The 16,628-nt window shown below is 36.5% G+C and overlaps 1 protein-coding gene across 1 annotated transcript in view; it reads left to right on the top strand.

The window, feature by feature from the left end:
* LOC140139132 (uncharacterized) overlaps positions 1-16,628 on the top strand; it is a 37,809-nt gene that overhangs the window by 17,550 nt on the left and 3,631 nt on the right. Inside the window, exons 6-17 of the mRNA XM_072160913.1 lie at positions 1,639-1,781; positions 2,259-2,401; positions 2,754-2,896; positions 5,230-5,613; positions 6,840-6,953; positions 8,166-8,297; positions 11,462-11,582; positions 12,063-12,134; positions 12,626-12,697; positions 12,968-13,039; positions 14,337-14,408; positions 16,115-16,198. Coding sequence (XP_072017014.1) covers positions 1,639-1,781; positions 2,259-2,401; positions 2,754-2,896; positions 5,230-5,613; positions 6,840-6,953; positions 8,166-8,297; positions 11,462-11,582; positions 12,063-12,134; positions 12,626-12,697; positions 12,968-13,039; positions 14,337-14,408; positions 16,115-16,198 — 1,552 coding nt within the window. The remainder of the gene's footprint in view (positions 1-1,638; positions 1,782-2,258; positions 2,402-2,753; positions 2,897-5,229; positions 5,614-6,839; positions 6,954-8,165; positions 8,298-11,461; positions 11,583-12,062; positions 12,135-12,625; positions 12,698-12,967; positions 13,040-14,336; positions 14,409-16,114; positions 16,199-16,628) is intronic.

Below are 16,628 nucleotides of genomic sequence, written 5' to 3'. Positions count from 1 at the left end.
TGCTATTATACTCCTATATAATACCGGGTATATACATGTGCTTCAGTATGGAACCTGCCATTTTTCGTGTATACACGGTCTGGATTTTTGCAATTCATAGGATAATTCCACGCAGGTCCCCAAAAGTTTCTTCCAGATATTGTAGATTAGTTTCCCATAAAGACGAAACAGTAATCTTTAGTCGGGACCTACGAACCTATTTCGCATGTTTTCAAAATGTTAAGATGAATAAGAAACATATAATTTACGAGTAAATCCTTGGATTCGTGGGTAGGACGCCGATTCGTGGGTAAGTACACCTGGGGAAATAAAATTTACATACATTTTTACCATCAATTGAGTGTTAATTTTGGCTAAATTCAGAAAACATTTTGGAGTATATAAAATTGAAATAAAATTCTCTGCCACATATATTTTAGCACGATTGGGTATCACGAATCGTTATATGTGATGTGCAGTTAATATTTATATATTTTTTTATACATATGATGCTTCAATTTTGACACAAATATATTTCATTGAAAACCCTCCCACTCAATGATTTCAAAAAGGTAACCACGCTTCCCTAGAATGTGCAATAAATTAACATTAAAAATGTTCTTATTTTAGCAGCATTCTAGAAACTCTGGCGTACGGCGAGTAATGCTGTACTGCCATGGTTAGGGATGGGCACTAATATAATTTGGTTCACCTCAAGTTTGGTAGTGACGTCAATGCTCTTTCGCGGTTGCGCCGCGAGCGTGCTGACAAACCGCCCCTGTGCGCGTGCGTGTAGAGCGTTTAACTTTATGCGCGCGATTCGATACTGCGGCGAGCAAAATACGCACCTACGTCACCTACCGAGATAGGTCTAGGTGGTATGTATACTATGGGTACAGCATTTAGACCCGGCGACACCGCTCATCTTACGCGCGAAGTTTCTTTTGTGTACGCTCGCGCTATCTGTGCTCTTTTTTGGTAGCGGGTGCGATTGAAAATTTTGCAATTTCCATTACTTTTGAAATGTTGTCCGCTATTAAAGGCTTAATGTACGATTTCCTTCAAATTTTAAATTTGTCATTATATACTCAAAATGCTGAAATAATACTAGTAATAATGATCGGTAATGGTTTCTGTCCATTTTGAGCTGAAATAACGAGGTAACGTGAAAGAAACACTGCTTGTTATTTTGGCCGTTTAACACGCAGTTCTATGGGCGGACATAAAGTCATAATTTCTTGAATTATGACTTTATGTTGAACTTTGCTCTGTTTACCTACAAACACAACAAATTTGGCTGATTCCATTTAGGTGCAAGTTGTGACATGTGTAAACATTACAAATATGCCAAAAAATCAGGTTTGAAAAAAAATTAACCAAATTCATATTATAAGATCGTACATTATGACTTTAACTACACACTAGACAGTGGCCGAGCACCGATACATTTAAAACCATAGCCAGGAATTAAATGTATGGACGGGTTACTTTTAGGAGCAGCCTGCCAAGCGGTATAATTGCTTTTTTGCTGACGTTCACACACTGGCTACATAATAGCAAACCTTGTCGGTTTCTTGATCAACACATATTTCCGTGGTATATTTCTGTGTTGTTATTACTTATTGTTTTTATCAATCTTTTAATGGGATTATTCCACAGAATGGCAATGCCCAACAAATTGGGGTTACTACAATCGACGCTGTTATATACTACATAGGGAAACAACGGAGAGATTACAGGCAAGGGATATGTGTTTACAAATGGACGCAGATCTTATTGTTGTCGATGATGAGGCGGAAAATGTAGGTACACCAATGTAGTGGCTTATTATGACATTCTTCCCAGTGTACCAGGAGTAGTTTTTCATTGTGTTTTGCTACACCACATATATCTAAATATTACCATAACCGTAGATGAAATCGCAATTTGTCAACGCAACAATATACATCTTGAAATATATTTATAAGAAATATTAAATACTTATAGCGCCATGTCTACACTTCATGTTTCCTTGTGAGAACAAGAAAGCCACATCCGCCACATACTTTCTGAGCTCAAAACAAGATACTTTAGTACCGGGACTTTAGTTGAAGAAATTCGTATCTTTGATTTTATACCTCAGATTTGGTCACAAGCACAGCACATAAAAATTACGATTGGGGAAAATAGTCTTCTTCAACTATAACACTACTATAGTCAGTATTTTTTGTAGAATACCATATTTAAAAAGACATGAACACATTTTGTAGCCATTAAATCTGACTTTCTCTACATTGTAGGCATTCGCAATCACTTTGCTACCCATCGATACACAATCAGCATACTGGATAGGCTTGATTTCAAGTACCGATGAACCACATGAATATGTATGGGTCGACGGAAAGGTTGACAGGAATGGTGATGGGAATGACATAATTTATACGTAGGTTATTATATACAGGGTAAATTACAACACGGTGATATGCAATAATTAGATGTGAAACTGTAAATTTACTAAAGGATATGCGTAGCGGCTAGTTCGTCAGTATAGACTCTCGGTCAAACTTCGTTAAAATGTAAAAAAGTTTAATGGGCGTGCGGGCGACATGATGCATTGTTTGCTTTATTGGCAACAATACAGACTTATTAAATCTGTATCATTTTTACTGAGTGATATTAGTGCTATACTTTTTAAGTAATGTCACTTTGGTCTCTCTGGAAAAATATTAATGCTAAAAAATTCGTATTGTTTTGTTTACTAAAATTAATATTTATTTCTGTTTGTTTTCTAAAAGCAACTGGCAACCAGGGGAACCAAACGATGCAGATGAAAACTGTGTGTCAATAACAACTGCGGACTATCGGCGGGACTACGTACATGGTGCATGGAATGATGCATATTGTTACATTGACCTTGGCTACATATGTGAACGTGACGGTGAGGAATTATACGGTGAAACGGTGAAACGATGAAAATATGTGTATGTTGCTGAATGGGGCGGGTGATGTACAGGGGTGTGTATAGGGCCGGGAAGAGTGTGTACGAGTTGCGGAGTTTTTGATGAATGGGTGTTGTGTTGGGTGGAGGGTATTGGGTGAATAAGACCGGGTGAATGGAATGGATGTTGGCTCAGATAATTAAATTGTCTAGAACTATCCAAAATCCTGAAAATGAATTATCGAAACTTACCGGAAATTTAAAATTGAGACGATGCACTTGTATTTCCTTTGCCTGTTCACCAAACACAATATATCCCTTCCGCATCATTGGCTTAAAACAATTTATATTTACGCCATCTTTAATTGTTTGTTTGTTTGTTTGCTTGAGTGTTTGTTTGTTTTTATTTTTCTTTGGGTTTTTTTTTTTTTTTTTTGACGAAAAGAGACGAAACGTAAATACCCCCCGCAAAAAACATTACAATATATTGGTCTTACAATTCGTGTTGTACAGCCGCCTGCATGTTTGTTCAAACTTCAAATAATGTTTTTGTGTAGAGTGTCTGTCTCTCGTCTCTTTCGTCAAGAAACTCCCACTTTTAGAGGTATGTTTGTAGACGAAATTCTACGGTATTTTACTAACAAATTAAAAACATTAATTTAGGTATCTACAATTGTGTACGATATCTCTGAACACTGAGTCGACTGGATGTAGATTATGCGATGGTATTGTTAAGAGATATCCATATTAGTTCACAAATGACATTGACATTAATGTATTCCAATAACAGCATCTGTACATTTGTTTTCAAGACGGTATTACTAGTAGTCTAATGCATGCCACGGTAGCCCTTAAGGGGGTATTACACCCCTGCCCAATTCTGTGCCTATTTTTGCATTTTTCTCAAAAATTATAGCGCATTGGTGACAAGTGAGATATTGTAGGGGCAAGGACTACAACTACTGCACTGGACATTTTATTTCAGCACAGACAACAGTTGTGGAGTTACAGTCAAAAATGAGGGAAAACCAATATTTGATCAATAAAACTACTTGCCTTGAGTTGCTGAATTTTCAGTGCAGTAGTTGTAGTACTTGCCCCTATAATGTACATATCTTACTTATCACCAATGCGCTATAATTTTTGAGAAAAATGCAAAAATAGGCACAAAATTGGGCAGGGGTGTAGTGCCCCTTAATATACTCCAAATATCTGGTGTGATCAAACAGACATATTCAACTTTCAGTTTCTTATAGGATTGTAAACAACATTCATAAGGCTATTTTGAGGCTATTTTGAGGCTATTCTAAGGCTATTGTATTCGGACAACCAGTACAAAATATATGAGCAGTTAACGAGTTTCCAAAACAAAAGGAAACAAAATGAAATACTTCCTTCGTTTGGCTATATCTCAAGATCTATATTTCCAACATCCAACTGATTTTGCTTGATCACATGTCATTATCTCTTTGTCAAAATCAAAGAACGTTCTTGTCTTAAGGGCTCGGAATGCTACGTTTTTACGTATTTTTGTTGGACCTGAGAGTACATCAGACATAGACATATCGAATTGCATTCAGACTACGAGGAATGTTCTTCTGATATCAAATAATTTTGATTTGTTTTTAATTAGCGACATAATACAAATTATACAAACATAATGCAATTTATTAAAAATTGATATTTTCATTATTTTTTTTATATTTAACAGTCCTTGAAGTAAAATTTATAAATCTAATGATATGATTTTAATATGTATGAAGCTGGGAGGAAAAGCCGAAGATCATTTGAAAAGTTTGACCTAGCTTTCGTATTGAAGATACAATTTATTTTCCAAAATTGACCTAAAATATTCTTTTTGGGAAAAAACATTTATATTTTTAATACCAAAGGTAAAAAATTTCAAATGATCGTCGGCTTTTCCTCCCAGCTTCATGTAAATTTTACTTCGAGGACTGTTAAATGTCAGCAATATCAAGTTTTAATAATTTGCCATAACATTTGTATTATATCGCGGGTTTCAATAAATCAAGATTATTTGATATCAGAAGGACATTCTTTGTATTCAGAATGCAACTCAATCAGCTGGTATCGCATAGAAAAAATGCTCCACATTTTAAGAAAAGTGCTACACAATTGTATGGTATTTTTGCATGTAAAAGACACAATTGCTGTACGAATTTGGACATTTGTTAGTTAATTGCCTACACTAAATTATTATTACATGCCCTGAATTCGATATGTCTGATGTGCTTCCAGGCCCCACAAAAACGCTGTAAAAAGGTGTGTGACAGAGCCCTTAACCTGTTTTGCAATACGTATCTTTCATGCAGCGACATGTGGGCGAAATATTTCCCTCACCAGTCCAACGAACAGGACAACTCGGAGCTACCCATTGACATCACCGGGGTACCCAAATCCATACCCACCTGATCTCGATTGTCAGTGGATAATATTAGCCGACAATAAAAATTACGAATCAATAATCGTCGCTCGAGTGAAGTTCTTTGAACTGGAAAGGGGATTTGATACATTGACTGTTGGAAACGGTCCAGTGGCAAAAGTGAATGAAATCACAAAACTAACTGGTGTGCTGAAAGTACGGGCTATTACTTCATCAACGTCTAGTATGTGGCTTGCGTTGAGGACCGACGGCACGGGAAAAAGGCTAGGGTATCTACTTCACTTGGAACAAATACCAGTTTTGGATGCTGAAGGTAGGTATATTTACTTTAATCCCGAAATTCATAACCATTATCTTTCTCTTTAGATATCAATGGACTGTATGTAATGCATTTATAAATATCAGTATCGTATCTGGGCACTTGCAAAAAAGTCCATAATTTTAAAAGTAAACAATAGTTAATCACATCTTTAGTTCTTATTTTGCATATTTTGATACCACCCTGGTAACGCTGCCTCATCTCCAAACAAAGTTACACGTATTTGAACGGGCAAACGTCTAATTTTAAAAGTGACTAATTGCCCTATACGGAGGAAAACATATTCCAACAAGAAGACAAAAACAACCAATTTTCCTCTTTTTTTTTCTTTTTCTCTGTACTTTTCACATGTTTTAGTGCTCGTCTGTTTCAGTTCCTTTAGTTCTTTAGTTGTAAAAAGTAATTCTTATCTTTCCTTCAACTTCTGTATTAATGTGCAAGTATTATTGTTCATGTGATAGCATACCTCTGATTAGGCATTTGGTTCCACTTCCTGAGAAAAATTGGTTGAAATCCTACCAAGGTGGTATCGAACATTATCATTTTATTGACCATCCTCTTTGGGATGACCCATAAATTCTCCGACGAGATCAGATCAAGACTCTTTGAAGGTCAGTGCCTGTTTGATCCATGAAATTGTTGGTGATGGCTGATCTGTTTGAAGTGGCGTTGTCGTCCATTGCAAAAATCCACCTCCATTACAAAATACTGAAGGGATCAAATTAACTTAAACAAACGCCCTGAAGTAACGTGTCTTCATATCGCGTCCACCACTTCTGATCTGTATAATATAATAATATAAGATTACTAGCTGTTTTCGTTGTCATGTTTTAGATAAAATAACCAGAGGAAATCTGTGTTACTGTCAACAATTGCAAATTCTCATTGTGTTATAGTACCATTCTTTCTTGCTACTAGTACTAGCGTATAAAACAGCATCCCAGAGCCGATCCAAACCGAGGCTTGAGAAAAGTTAAACAAGGTAACTGAACAAAAATTGTATAAAGTACAGGGAAGAAAAGATACAAACGGAAACATACAGCTTTTGTAAACATTGAGTGAAGGAAATTCCCCGTCGTTTTATTCCTTTCCTTTCCCATAGACCTGGTACTAGAGTAGAGTAGAGTAGAGTAGAGTAGAGTAGAGTAGAGTAGAGTAGAGTAGAGTAGATTAGAGTATAGCATCAGGTGTTTTAACACAAATGGTGTTATGCTTTTCAGGTGTATGTAAAGTGGATGAATACCATTGCGGTTCAGGATTCTGTGTGACGTCTGATGCAGAATGTGACGGCTTTGTGGACTGCTATGTGAACAAGAAAGACGAAAACCGATGTGGTTTGTAGAATAAGTTTGCATATCCCCCCTCCCATATCGTCACCCTACTACGCGTATTGCCCAAGTCATGTTTTTGTAATTTTGAGAACAAAGTACAAAATGTGGTTCAAGCATGCGTCATTACGTAATCACTTTAATTATTTCGGAATATTCCCTTTAATTTGTATCATTTGCTCGTGTGCAAAGATTGGTGTATAAATATGTTTTAATACAATGCTTGAACCATATTTTGTACGTATACAACTAACCTGTGAAGTTTACCCGTCTCATACACCATTATCAGAAGAGTTTTACATTCTAAATTTCAACGAAAATGTTATGATCAAACATTTGTTAAAGGGCTCGGATAACATCATATCATTGGCAAGCTAATATTATGAGGACAATGAAAATGACCACTTTTTGAGAAAATAAGACGTTTAAAATTGATATTGCGCAAAAAACAACTTAAGCGGTGAGTTCCTTCGAACGAGACAGATTTGACCTATAAAAAAGTTGACGTCATGAAATGAGATGTGCCTGCTTTGAGAGAAGGGACTGTAAACGCTCTTAATGCACAGAACTTATACTGTTGTTGTTCTTAGAAAAAAAAACTCTGAATCAAGTATTACAAATTTAATGTTTTTTAAACATAATTATGGGTAAAATCAGCCGCTTCTTTTTTTGTATATGTGATGCGATCAAGCAAAATCAGTCAGAACTCGGAAATATTGATTTTGAGATATAGCCAAACAAAGGACATATTTCCTTTTGTTTCCTTTTTGTTTTGAAAACTCTTTAATTGCTCATATCTTTGGAATAAGATGTTCAATTTCAACGGGATTTTCTGCAAAATCCAGATTTGTAAATGCTTTTTACTATCCTATATGAAACTTATTTAATATTTCCGAGTTCCGACTGATTTTGCTTGATCGCATCACCATTAGTAAATTGTGATATTACAATTCATATGTATATCAACAACATGAGAAATATTTGGACTAAAAAATCAAAAATATTTTGAGCTTAGAATTTCAGCGTAAGATAAACGATTCAAAACAGACCATTACCAGAAATACTCGTAGTCTTGTTCAGGTATGGTTCGCACATTTTTCGCTCGGTAGGCATCACCCCGAACCCTCTATCTAATACATAAAAGCTCTACATTGATATTATAAATATATTATAAACTATTTCTTATAATATAAGCGAATGTCTTATGAATATTTGCAGCATATATTACCTGCCCTGGGTCATACCTTTGTAAAGAAGTACCTGATGTGAATATCTCAAAGTGTGTGACGAAGGACGAAATATGCGATGGCCAGGTAGGATGTCCTGGAGGAGAAGATGAAAAAGGATGCGGTATGTACACTCTTATTCGCCGATTAAATAATATTTAAACACTTTTAAACTTTTTCTTAACTCTGCGTTGCTGATAATACGCTCACTTCTATCATACTTTTAAAAGCTTTAAACGTGGCCTCACGTTGATCACTGTTTAAAGGATTGGGATTGTATCACATTGTAAGCTTTAAACCGCAAATAGTTTAACCGTTAAAAATCGTGTTCACACGGTCGGACATAAGTGAGTTATTAAAGAGATTGCGAAGAGGCGTTCACTGCAAACGCCATACAGGTTACGGATTACGGGATTATGCGTTAGAACGTCATAGTGTCGTTCACATCCAAACTAGCCTCCTACACAGCCAGTTTGTGTCGGTCCTAACGCTCGTCGTTCCTATTATGTTCGTGATAGCCGCATAGAGTCTGAACCAAGACTATATGTATACGCAATTGCAATAAGCTCATGGTGACGCTATGCTGAGACAAATATATTTAAAGATATAGGAAGCACCCATTGGTGACCTTGGGTGCATAGAACCAGAGAAGATTATCTTCTCTAATGGAATCCATTTCCTTTTTTCAGTATGTATATATGCAAATACGACGGGCTGTATCTTTAATATTGCTCTAAGCATTCACTCCATATTAGCAATATTTGAGTTTTGCGGGCTATTCGTCTAAATAACCTAAACAGAGCTTGGTGTTGGATGCCTAGGAAGTCGCCATGGTGTTACATTATTCGAATAACAAGAAACAAACTCCATTATCATATAAATAGTACCCTGTTTACTTTTTAAAGCAAAATGAAAATAGATAATCTAATATGCCTAGTTCGATTACTACCCACCAAACACAAATATATTACAGATAACGTTAAATGTCGGGTTAAAGGGTATGTAAGGGTCAAGGGTATAAAAGGTTTTAATAACATTCAAACAACATTTTGTTCAAAACTTGCTGCAAAACAAATTGTTTGCCAAATGATATTTTACTATAGCATTTCGAATTTTGGTTGTATTATTTTTTTTCAGTATAACACGTTTTAAAAAAGAGAACCGCATTATGTCGTAAGACGACACGATCTTGCCTAAAACGCCTCTTCACAAGATGATTTTTGGACAGCATTCTCAACACACAAATGAATAGGCAATCTGCCCGTTCGAATTCGCGTCGAAAAAAAATCGAGATTTATTCACTTCTTGTCTATACTAGGTCAACCTCCAAAATGGATTTTATTACATGTGGGACTCTACCTGTTCTATTTGGATACTTTGAGTCGCTTTTTATGCGCTTCATAACACGACAAACATTTTTCTCCATTTTGTAATTCGTGTTTTTTTTTTTGTCATTTTGGATCTTTATATTTTGCTACGTAACCGCCTTACGGGAATTCTCCGGTGACCAGTTCACAATGGATTTCACCCTCTAGAGGGCATACTAACTTGTTTTCGACTAATGTAGCATGCGGTTGGCGTTCCCGTATCGCGTTTCACGTAAATTTCGCAATCTCTCTATTTCCGATAATAGGCGACTTATAACCGGTAATAGTGACTTATTGCCGGTATTAAGTGACTTTAACCCAACAGTGACTTCAGTGAAGGGGTATGAACGTTTGGACGGAATTGCATTCTGAATACGAAGAATGTCCTTCTGATATCAAATAATTTTGATTTTTTGAAATTTGCAATGTAATACACATTTTATGGCAAATCATTAAAAATGGATGTTTTTGATATTTAACAGTACTTGAAGTAAACTTTATAAGATATGGATTTTTTTCCCAAAACACCAAAAAAAAATAGGGCTTTTTGGGACTGTTATATATCAAGCATTTGAAAAATATCAATTTTTTTATAATTTGTCATAACATTTGTATTATATTGTTATTTTCAAAAAATGAAAATTATTTGATATCAGATATACATGTTTCGTATTCAGAATGCAATTCGATACGTCTGAGGTGCTCTCATGTCCCCTAAAAAATACTGTCGAAACGCTCAAAACGCTCATTCCAGATCCCTTAACCCAACAGTTCATTGATTTATTGCAAAGGTTTGTTTTGCTTTATAAATATAATGTTTGTGTTTTATTTTCAGGGTCCGTGGCTTTGTTAAGGTTGCGATGATTTTTTTCTGGATTTTTTTTTCGTGGCTCCTAGCCGGTATAATTATGTTCAGATCGATGCTGAGATAAACTCGTACAATCGTTTATCTAATATTCACATGCAATGTGCATGTCGCTTTTTCAATAGACATGTGATCCGTTCTGACAAAACCATGAACAAGTCGCACTTTTGACATTACACGATTTGAATATAAATGTAAGCACGGGACAATAAGATTCAAAATGATACCAAAATTATATACATAGCATCAATACTTTTCAAGATATGGATAATTTTGTAAATGATATCTTGATATTTTTGCCGAACTGCTATTTTGAGTAATTGGCTAATTAGTGTTCTGCTTTACACAGGATTGGCTAGTTTAACTGCCAATTGTTGATTAATAATACCTCTTTTTAATAAGTACTTTCAAGGGTTTGAAAGTTCACTCAGTCTCTGGGTCATATACCATAAAATTAAGAATTCCAAAATTTGATTTTTTTTTTATGGGAATGTCATCTTTAAAGGCATATAACTCAAAAATATGTCTGGCGACTTGTTCCGGGTTTTGTTTGAGCTGGTTACATGTCCACTTTCACGCATTCCTACACCTCAATGGCAGCCATAACTAGGTCCCTCTTCGGGTCTATACCACCTAATATTTGAAATGCCTTGGCGGGGATTTTAAACTGCATTACATCGGGTTACACGTAGACAAAAAATGATACAAGTTTACAAATAAGCGACTTTAATCCACCCAATTGGGCAGTAACAACACCAGTTTGGTGCAGAGTTGTAACGAGTTAACTCATTTCATGGTCGAGTCGTCATTTCTAGCAATACCTCGAGTCGAGTCGAGTCAAGTGACTCGAGTCACTGTACAATTTCTATGGGGATTTTTTTTAAAAATCTGAATCGAGCCGTTTAACTTGTGAAAAGTCTGGGACCCAGTAATGGCTGACTGAATTCTGAGCATCCCTTGGCTCGTTGATTTCGTCTATACCCAGTGACTTTATAAGAGTGATACCTATAGGATGCCGATACTTCTTCATCCCAAATCTGTTGACTCTTTGCGCAGATATTAAAAGATGTCCTGAGGAGTGTAAGTGTGCATATCAAGGAAATAATCTGCAGATAGTTTGCAGTGAAGGCTGGGGTGTGGAGACTATCACAAATATGTCTAGAACGGCCAATACGCTGTGAGTATGATAGCGGTATAATAAAGGTTGGAATATACATTCACTAAGCAGGCGCTGTATTATATAAGAAATGATGTACACAGCCGACCAGGTCTCTTATTCCCTTTTTTCTGGCGTATAAAGACCAACACCATTTAACAGGTTCGCGATCGTCATCTGGCATGCGGAGTACGTGCCCAAGAAACGTAAGCAGTTTACTTCTTGCGCGTTCCAAAAGAAGATTGGTGTTGGTCATGGCATATACAGAGTCATTGGTGACACGGTCTGTGCGCTTGATGTTTGGCATGCGATAAAAGGAGATGACACAAACGGCAGAGACAACTCATGACTCTGATAGTAATTGTTGTGTGTTTTGAAAGATAAAGGTATATAGTTGTTATTATTGTTAATCTTATTGAGTCACGCCTGAGTTCAACTGCAATCACGACAATACACTTATGCATAACCCATGATATATTATACAATAATGCATTTGTACAGGAAACTTACCGGTGGACTCATCAGTGTCGTTGAACCTGGTTTATTTAAAGGACTATTTGCATTACATACACTGTGAGTATAAATCCATAAAAGGATCGGGTATAATTTATTATTATTTAAGACAAATGAGTCCGAGGCAGAACACATTATTATGTGTAATGAATATGGCAGCTACCTTTGTTTCAATATTCTTTTACCGCACAAAAAGGTGCGATTTAAAAAGAACGTCACTTGTTTGCCTATATATTTCAGGTTGTTTACATCAGACATAACGCGTACGTGTATCCACAGCGGAAGTGACAGCGCCTATCGCGAAGAAAATACGCATAACCTTGCACCATATTCTGCACAGAATATGCACGCTTTACTACGTTATAGGCACACTATTTCAATTATAGGGCTCACACGTGACGCAAATTGGACAAATCGCAGTTCGCAATTTTTTAATAATGGGACATGGGGGTAATAGAAATATTAAATATAATAGTATGAAATTGTAAGCTCTAACTATTCTGAATAGTCAACATTTGACATTTTTCTTGTTGTAATTTTCTTATTGACAGGTCTTTAGAAAGGAACAGTATTGATCATCTCGAACAAGATGCATTTAACGGTCTTACCAATCTGACGTGGTTGTAAGTGGTCCAATACTATTTGTTCAGACCAAGCAAAACAAGAAAATGTCGTAACAAAACTTAAGGTTTTTAATTTCAATCAGCGCATAACTTAAAACAACTCTGGTGAGATAACCCTAATTTTATTTCATCTGGTCACATATTATATTTATGGTAATGATTCATGCATAACGATAGAAAACACGAGTACGTGGATGTACTTTGGGTACATTAACTATTATAAATTGATGTAAACCTTGATCTTACGTTTGTTTATTTTTACATATGCAGAGATCTTTCACGCAATAACATTTCAAGGCTAACAGGCCACGCATTTCGAGGTTTACCTCAGTTGAAGGAATTGTAAGTCATGGTCTTGTATCCAATAATATTTTGTAAACATGGATAGGACACACATATTAACGCATTGTGCCTTTATGTCGAGTTGATTTGCCCACCGGCTATGTGTTGAATTAGTTCCGTTGTTTGGGACAATACTGTCCCGTCATCAAATTTATAGTAACTTCGCCAACGGCAAATAAATGATTGACTCGACACGAGAGTATCAATAAGTAATGAGTTAGCGCTTAAATAGGTGCCCATTACGGTCACGCATCCCATCATTGTAATGAGCGGTATGAAGCACACTACAAATTAACTGTCAATTTACAATGTGTTAACCCGCCTAATTCTAGGAGCTTCATAACACTTAGGAAAGGCTGACAGGTCTGTGTAATACATGGAACTATGTTTGGGGTATTATTTGGCTACATCGGTGAAACCAATGTTTTAGGCATCTAAAAAAGAATTGGTTCCATTTTCTATATTATGCCCCCTATGTTTCCTACGAGGAATCGAAGGTCATAATGGGGCCAAAACTCAAAAACGTTCCTTTCATGTTGTATTACTCTAATTAATCCTCTTCTCAATAGGAATTAAACAAGTCAATTGTGATATTGTTTTACGGGGCTTAGTTCAGGGGTTATAACGGCGAATAGGTCATACATGTATGTCAAAGATTTCATACACGTAGATCAAATTGTACAAATGGTCCAAGTTCATCTCAAATTACTCCTCTAAACATTCTCAAACATATACCTAATTCACAAGTTTGGTGCAATTTGTATCGTCATGTCCCCTTCAGAGTTAATGCAGCTAAAGTCAATAGAAATATTTACATGTACAACCCTTGATCCATGATTTCATCAGATTCTGAGTTTATACATTTCTCGAACATTTTCCTATTTCTTTTGCATAGCGGATATAATTTGGGAGAATAAATACCACAGACCACGTATACATTCTGATACAAGTTGTGATCGAATTGGTGGATTTTGAAAATGTTGACTTTTGTGCAATAGATATTTGACATTATTTTGACATTCGGTACTCTATAACTCCTGAACTAAGCTCCCTAGTGCAATATGACATTGTTGCCGATTAAAATTAGTATGTCTCGTCAACATTTCATCAAAATGTCACCATCAAAAGAAATGAAACTTAAAATCATCGCTTGCTTTCTTCTTGGTGAAGGAACATAATAATACGTGTCCAATTGAAACAATATAAAACTAAAACACATAGAGTTAGTAAGTGTTTAACTCCAATTTTATACCTCAGAAAATATAAAGTAAAACTAACAGACAGATATTGATTTCAGATACTTATCGGATGTCCCAATTTCTACGATCCAAACAGACGCCTTTCGTGAGGCTACCAAACTTGAGATTTTGTAAGTGTAAACATTTTGAAGTTCTTAGATCAATAGTCTCATATACTATCTGAAATTATTAAAAATAGTGAATCGGCATCAATTGCCTCTTTCCCAAAACACTGTATCCTACATTTACACATTTAACAAAACCTCACCCGCCAATCTGAAATATATACATGAATAGTTCACGTTGACTAGTATAGTACATGTAGTACCGGATTTTATTTCATACTTTGAAACTGGTTACCAACTGGTGCTTATGCGATGCATGTGCGGGCGCGCACACCAGCCACCCGCCCGCAGTGCCGCCGACAAGGGGGAGGTGAGGGAGGTGAGGTTAACCGAGTGCGTGACTCCGGGGTCCTAGGGGGCCCATAAAAAATGTAAAACATACTTTGCAATGGGGCAGTAAAAGCAAAGAAAATGTACCTCGGGGGCTCGTTAAAGGTAAAGAAAAGATACCTTGTCATTAAGCCATACTTTCTTTGCTTTACTATACGGGCCGTCAAAGGTCTCCTTTCTTGTCCATTAGGTCTAAGGTATCAGTTCTGTGCTTTTTACGGGCCCTCTGAGGTATTTTTTTCTTTTTATGAGTCCATTAAGGTATCCTTTCTTTGCTTATTAATTTTGTTTATATACTCACTACGGTCTCTTTACTTTCCTTTAGGGGCATATGGTATCTTTTATTTGCTTTTTACGGGCCAACTGCGGTCTCTTTTCTTTGCCTTTACGGATCAATGATAAGGTCTGTTTTCTTTACTCTTTTACGGCCCATAAAATGATACAAGGCAAACAACATTAGCGGGCTCATAAAAATCAAAGAAAAGAGACGTGCATTAAAAAAAATACAAGATAGCCTTTGAAGCACACCCTCTAATAAATATTTCACTTGAATATACTGTTTGCTTTTGCCAAAATGATCATGCTTGATATAATGAAATCTTCAAGAAATCAGGGGAGTGCAGCTTAATCGTGGGAACACAAATTGCATTGTGCCCTTCAGTTCATTATTTGATCTTAAAATTGGCAATTTTTTCCGCGCTTCGCACGGAGTTTGTTTCAATAAGTCCAATCTGGGAGCAAAAGTCGCTAATTCGAATGGCAACTTTTCACGCGCTTTGCGCGCATTTGTCCGATTCAACGGTTCATACTTGGATCACATTAGCTTCAAATTGGCTTCAAATTCGCATTTTTTTTGCATTTCGCGAGGAAGTTGTTAAGTGAAACTTAATCTGGGAGCATAATGCCACTTTCAAATTGCAAATTTGTGCGCGCATTTGTCTCCTTCAATATTCATATTTGATTATTGCAAACTAAATATGCTACTTTCACTCCGCTGCAACATACATTCAAAGTACATATTACACCCCCCCCCCCACACACACACACCCACACACACATTTATGAAGTACCTGCACCGTCATCACTGATCAAAGGGGCCCGTGCGTTCACATTGCCCACGGGCCCGTAATTGCTCTCGGCGGCACTGCCCTCCCAACATCCTCCGCACATCCCACCATCTCCACCACAACCACCTCAACCCACACACCCGTACACACTAATAATTAAACAAAGATGAAGATTTTTGCTTCCTGTTCACGTTAGTCCTAAACCATACAAAGCCTTCCCACTGGAATTCCTTCCTGCTATTAGCGAACTATTTTCCGATGCTATAGTTGCAGTACAAGCATAACTTACATTTTCTCTACTGGTATGTTTTTCAGAGTTTTGATACGAAAGAGCGGCATGGATACACCAGTACATGTTGATAAGGGGGGTTTTAACGGTCTAAAGAGTTTGAGAAAGCTGTAAGTTACTTATTTTACCAATAGCACACAACCCTCGTCCCTCAGAGCCGCTTTTTGTAACACGAACTGCGAGGTGTACTATATTTTGCCAGACATTGTTCTATATTAAATGTCATATAGGTCTACTATTTTATGTAATTAAAAAAATAGGCATCTAAATCCAAAAAATTAAGCGGTTCCAGCTTGCAAAGAGTAGGGATTGCTTGCTAAGAAATGAACTATAACATATGCGTCAATTTACTTCATTCCAAGTTTGAAATAAAGAGCATTCAACACGATGCACACGCACACTAGTGGATAACATGTCGATGGGCGTTATATAATATAATTTAGGGGGGTGCCATTCATTTCTGGAATAGCCCATTTTGGTGAAATTATTTTCGTTCTTCTTAACAATCTGTTTCTTGCACAACATAGGTGTTGCTAATTA

Source organism: Amphiura filiformis, chromosome 18 (assembly GCF_039555335.1).
Source record: "Amphiura filiformis chromosome 18, Afil_fr2py, whole genome shotgun sequence".
Classification (NCBI taxonomy): domain Eukaryota; kingdom Metazoa; phylum Echinodermata; class Ophiuroidea; order Amphilepidida; family Amphiuridae; genus Amphiura; species Amphiura filiformis.
This window is presented reverse-complemented; position numbering and strand designations above follow the sequence as displayed.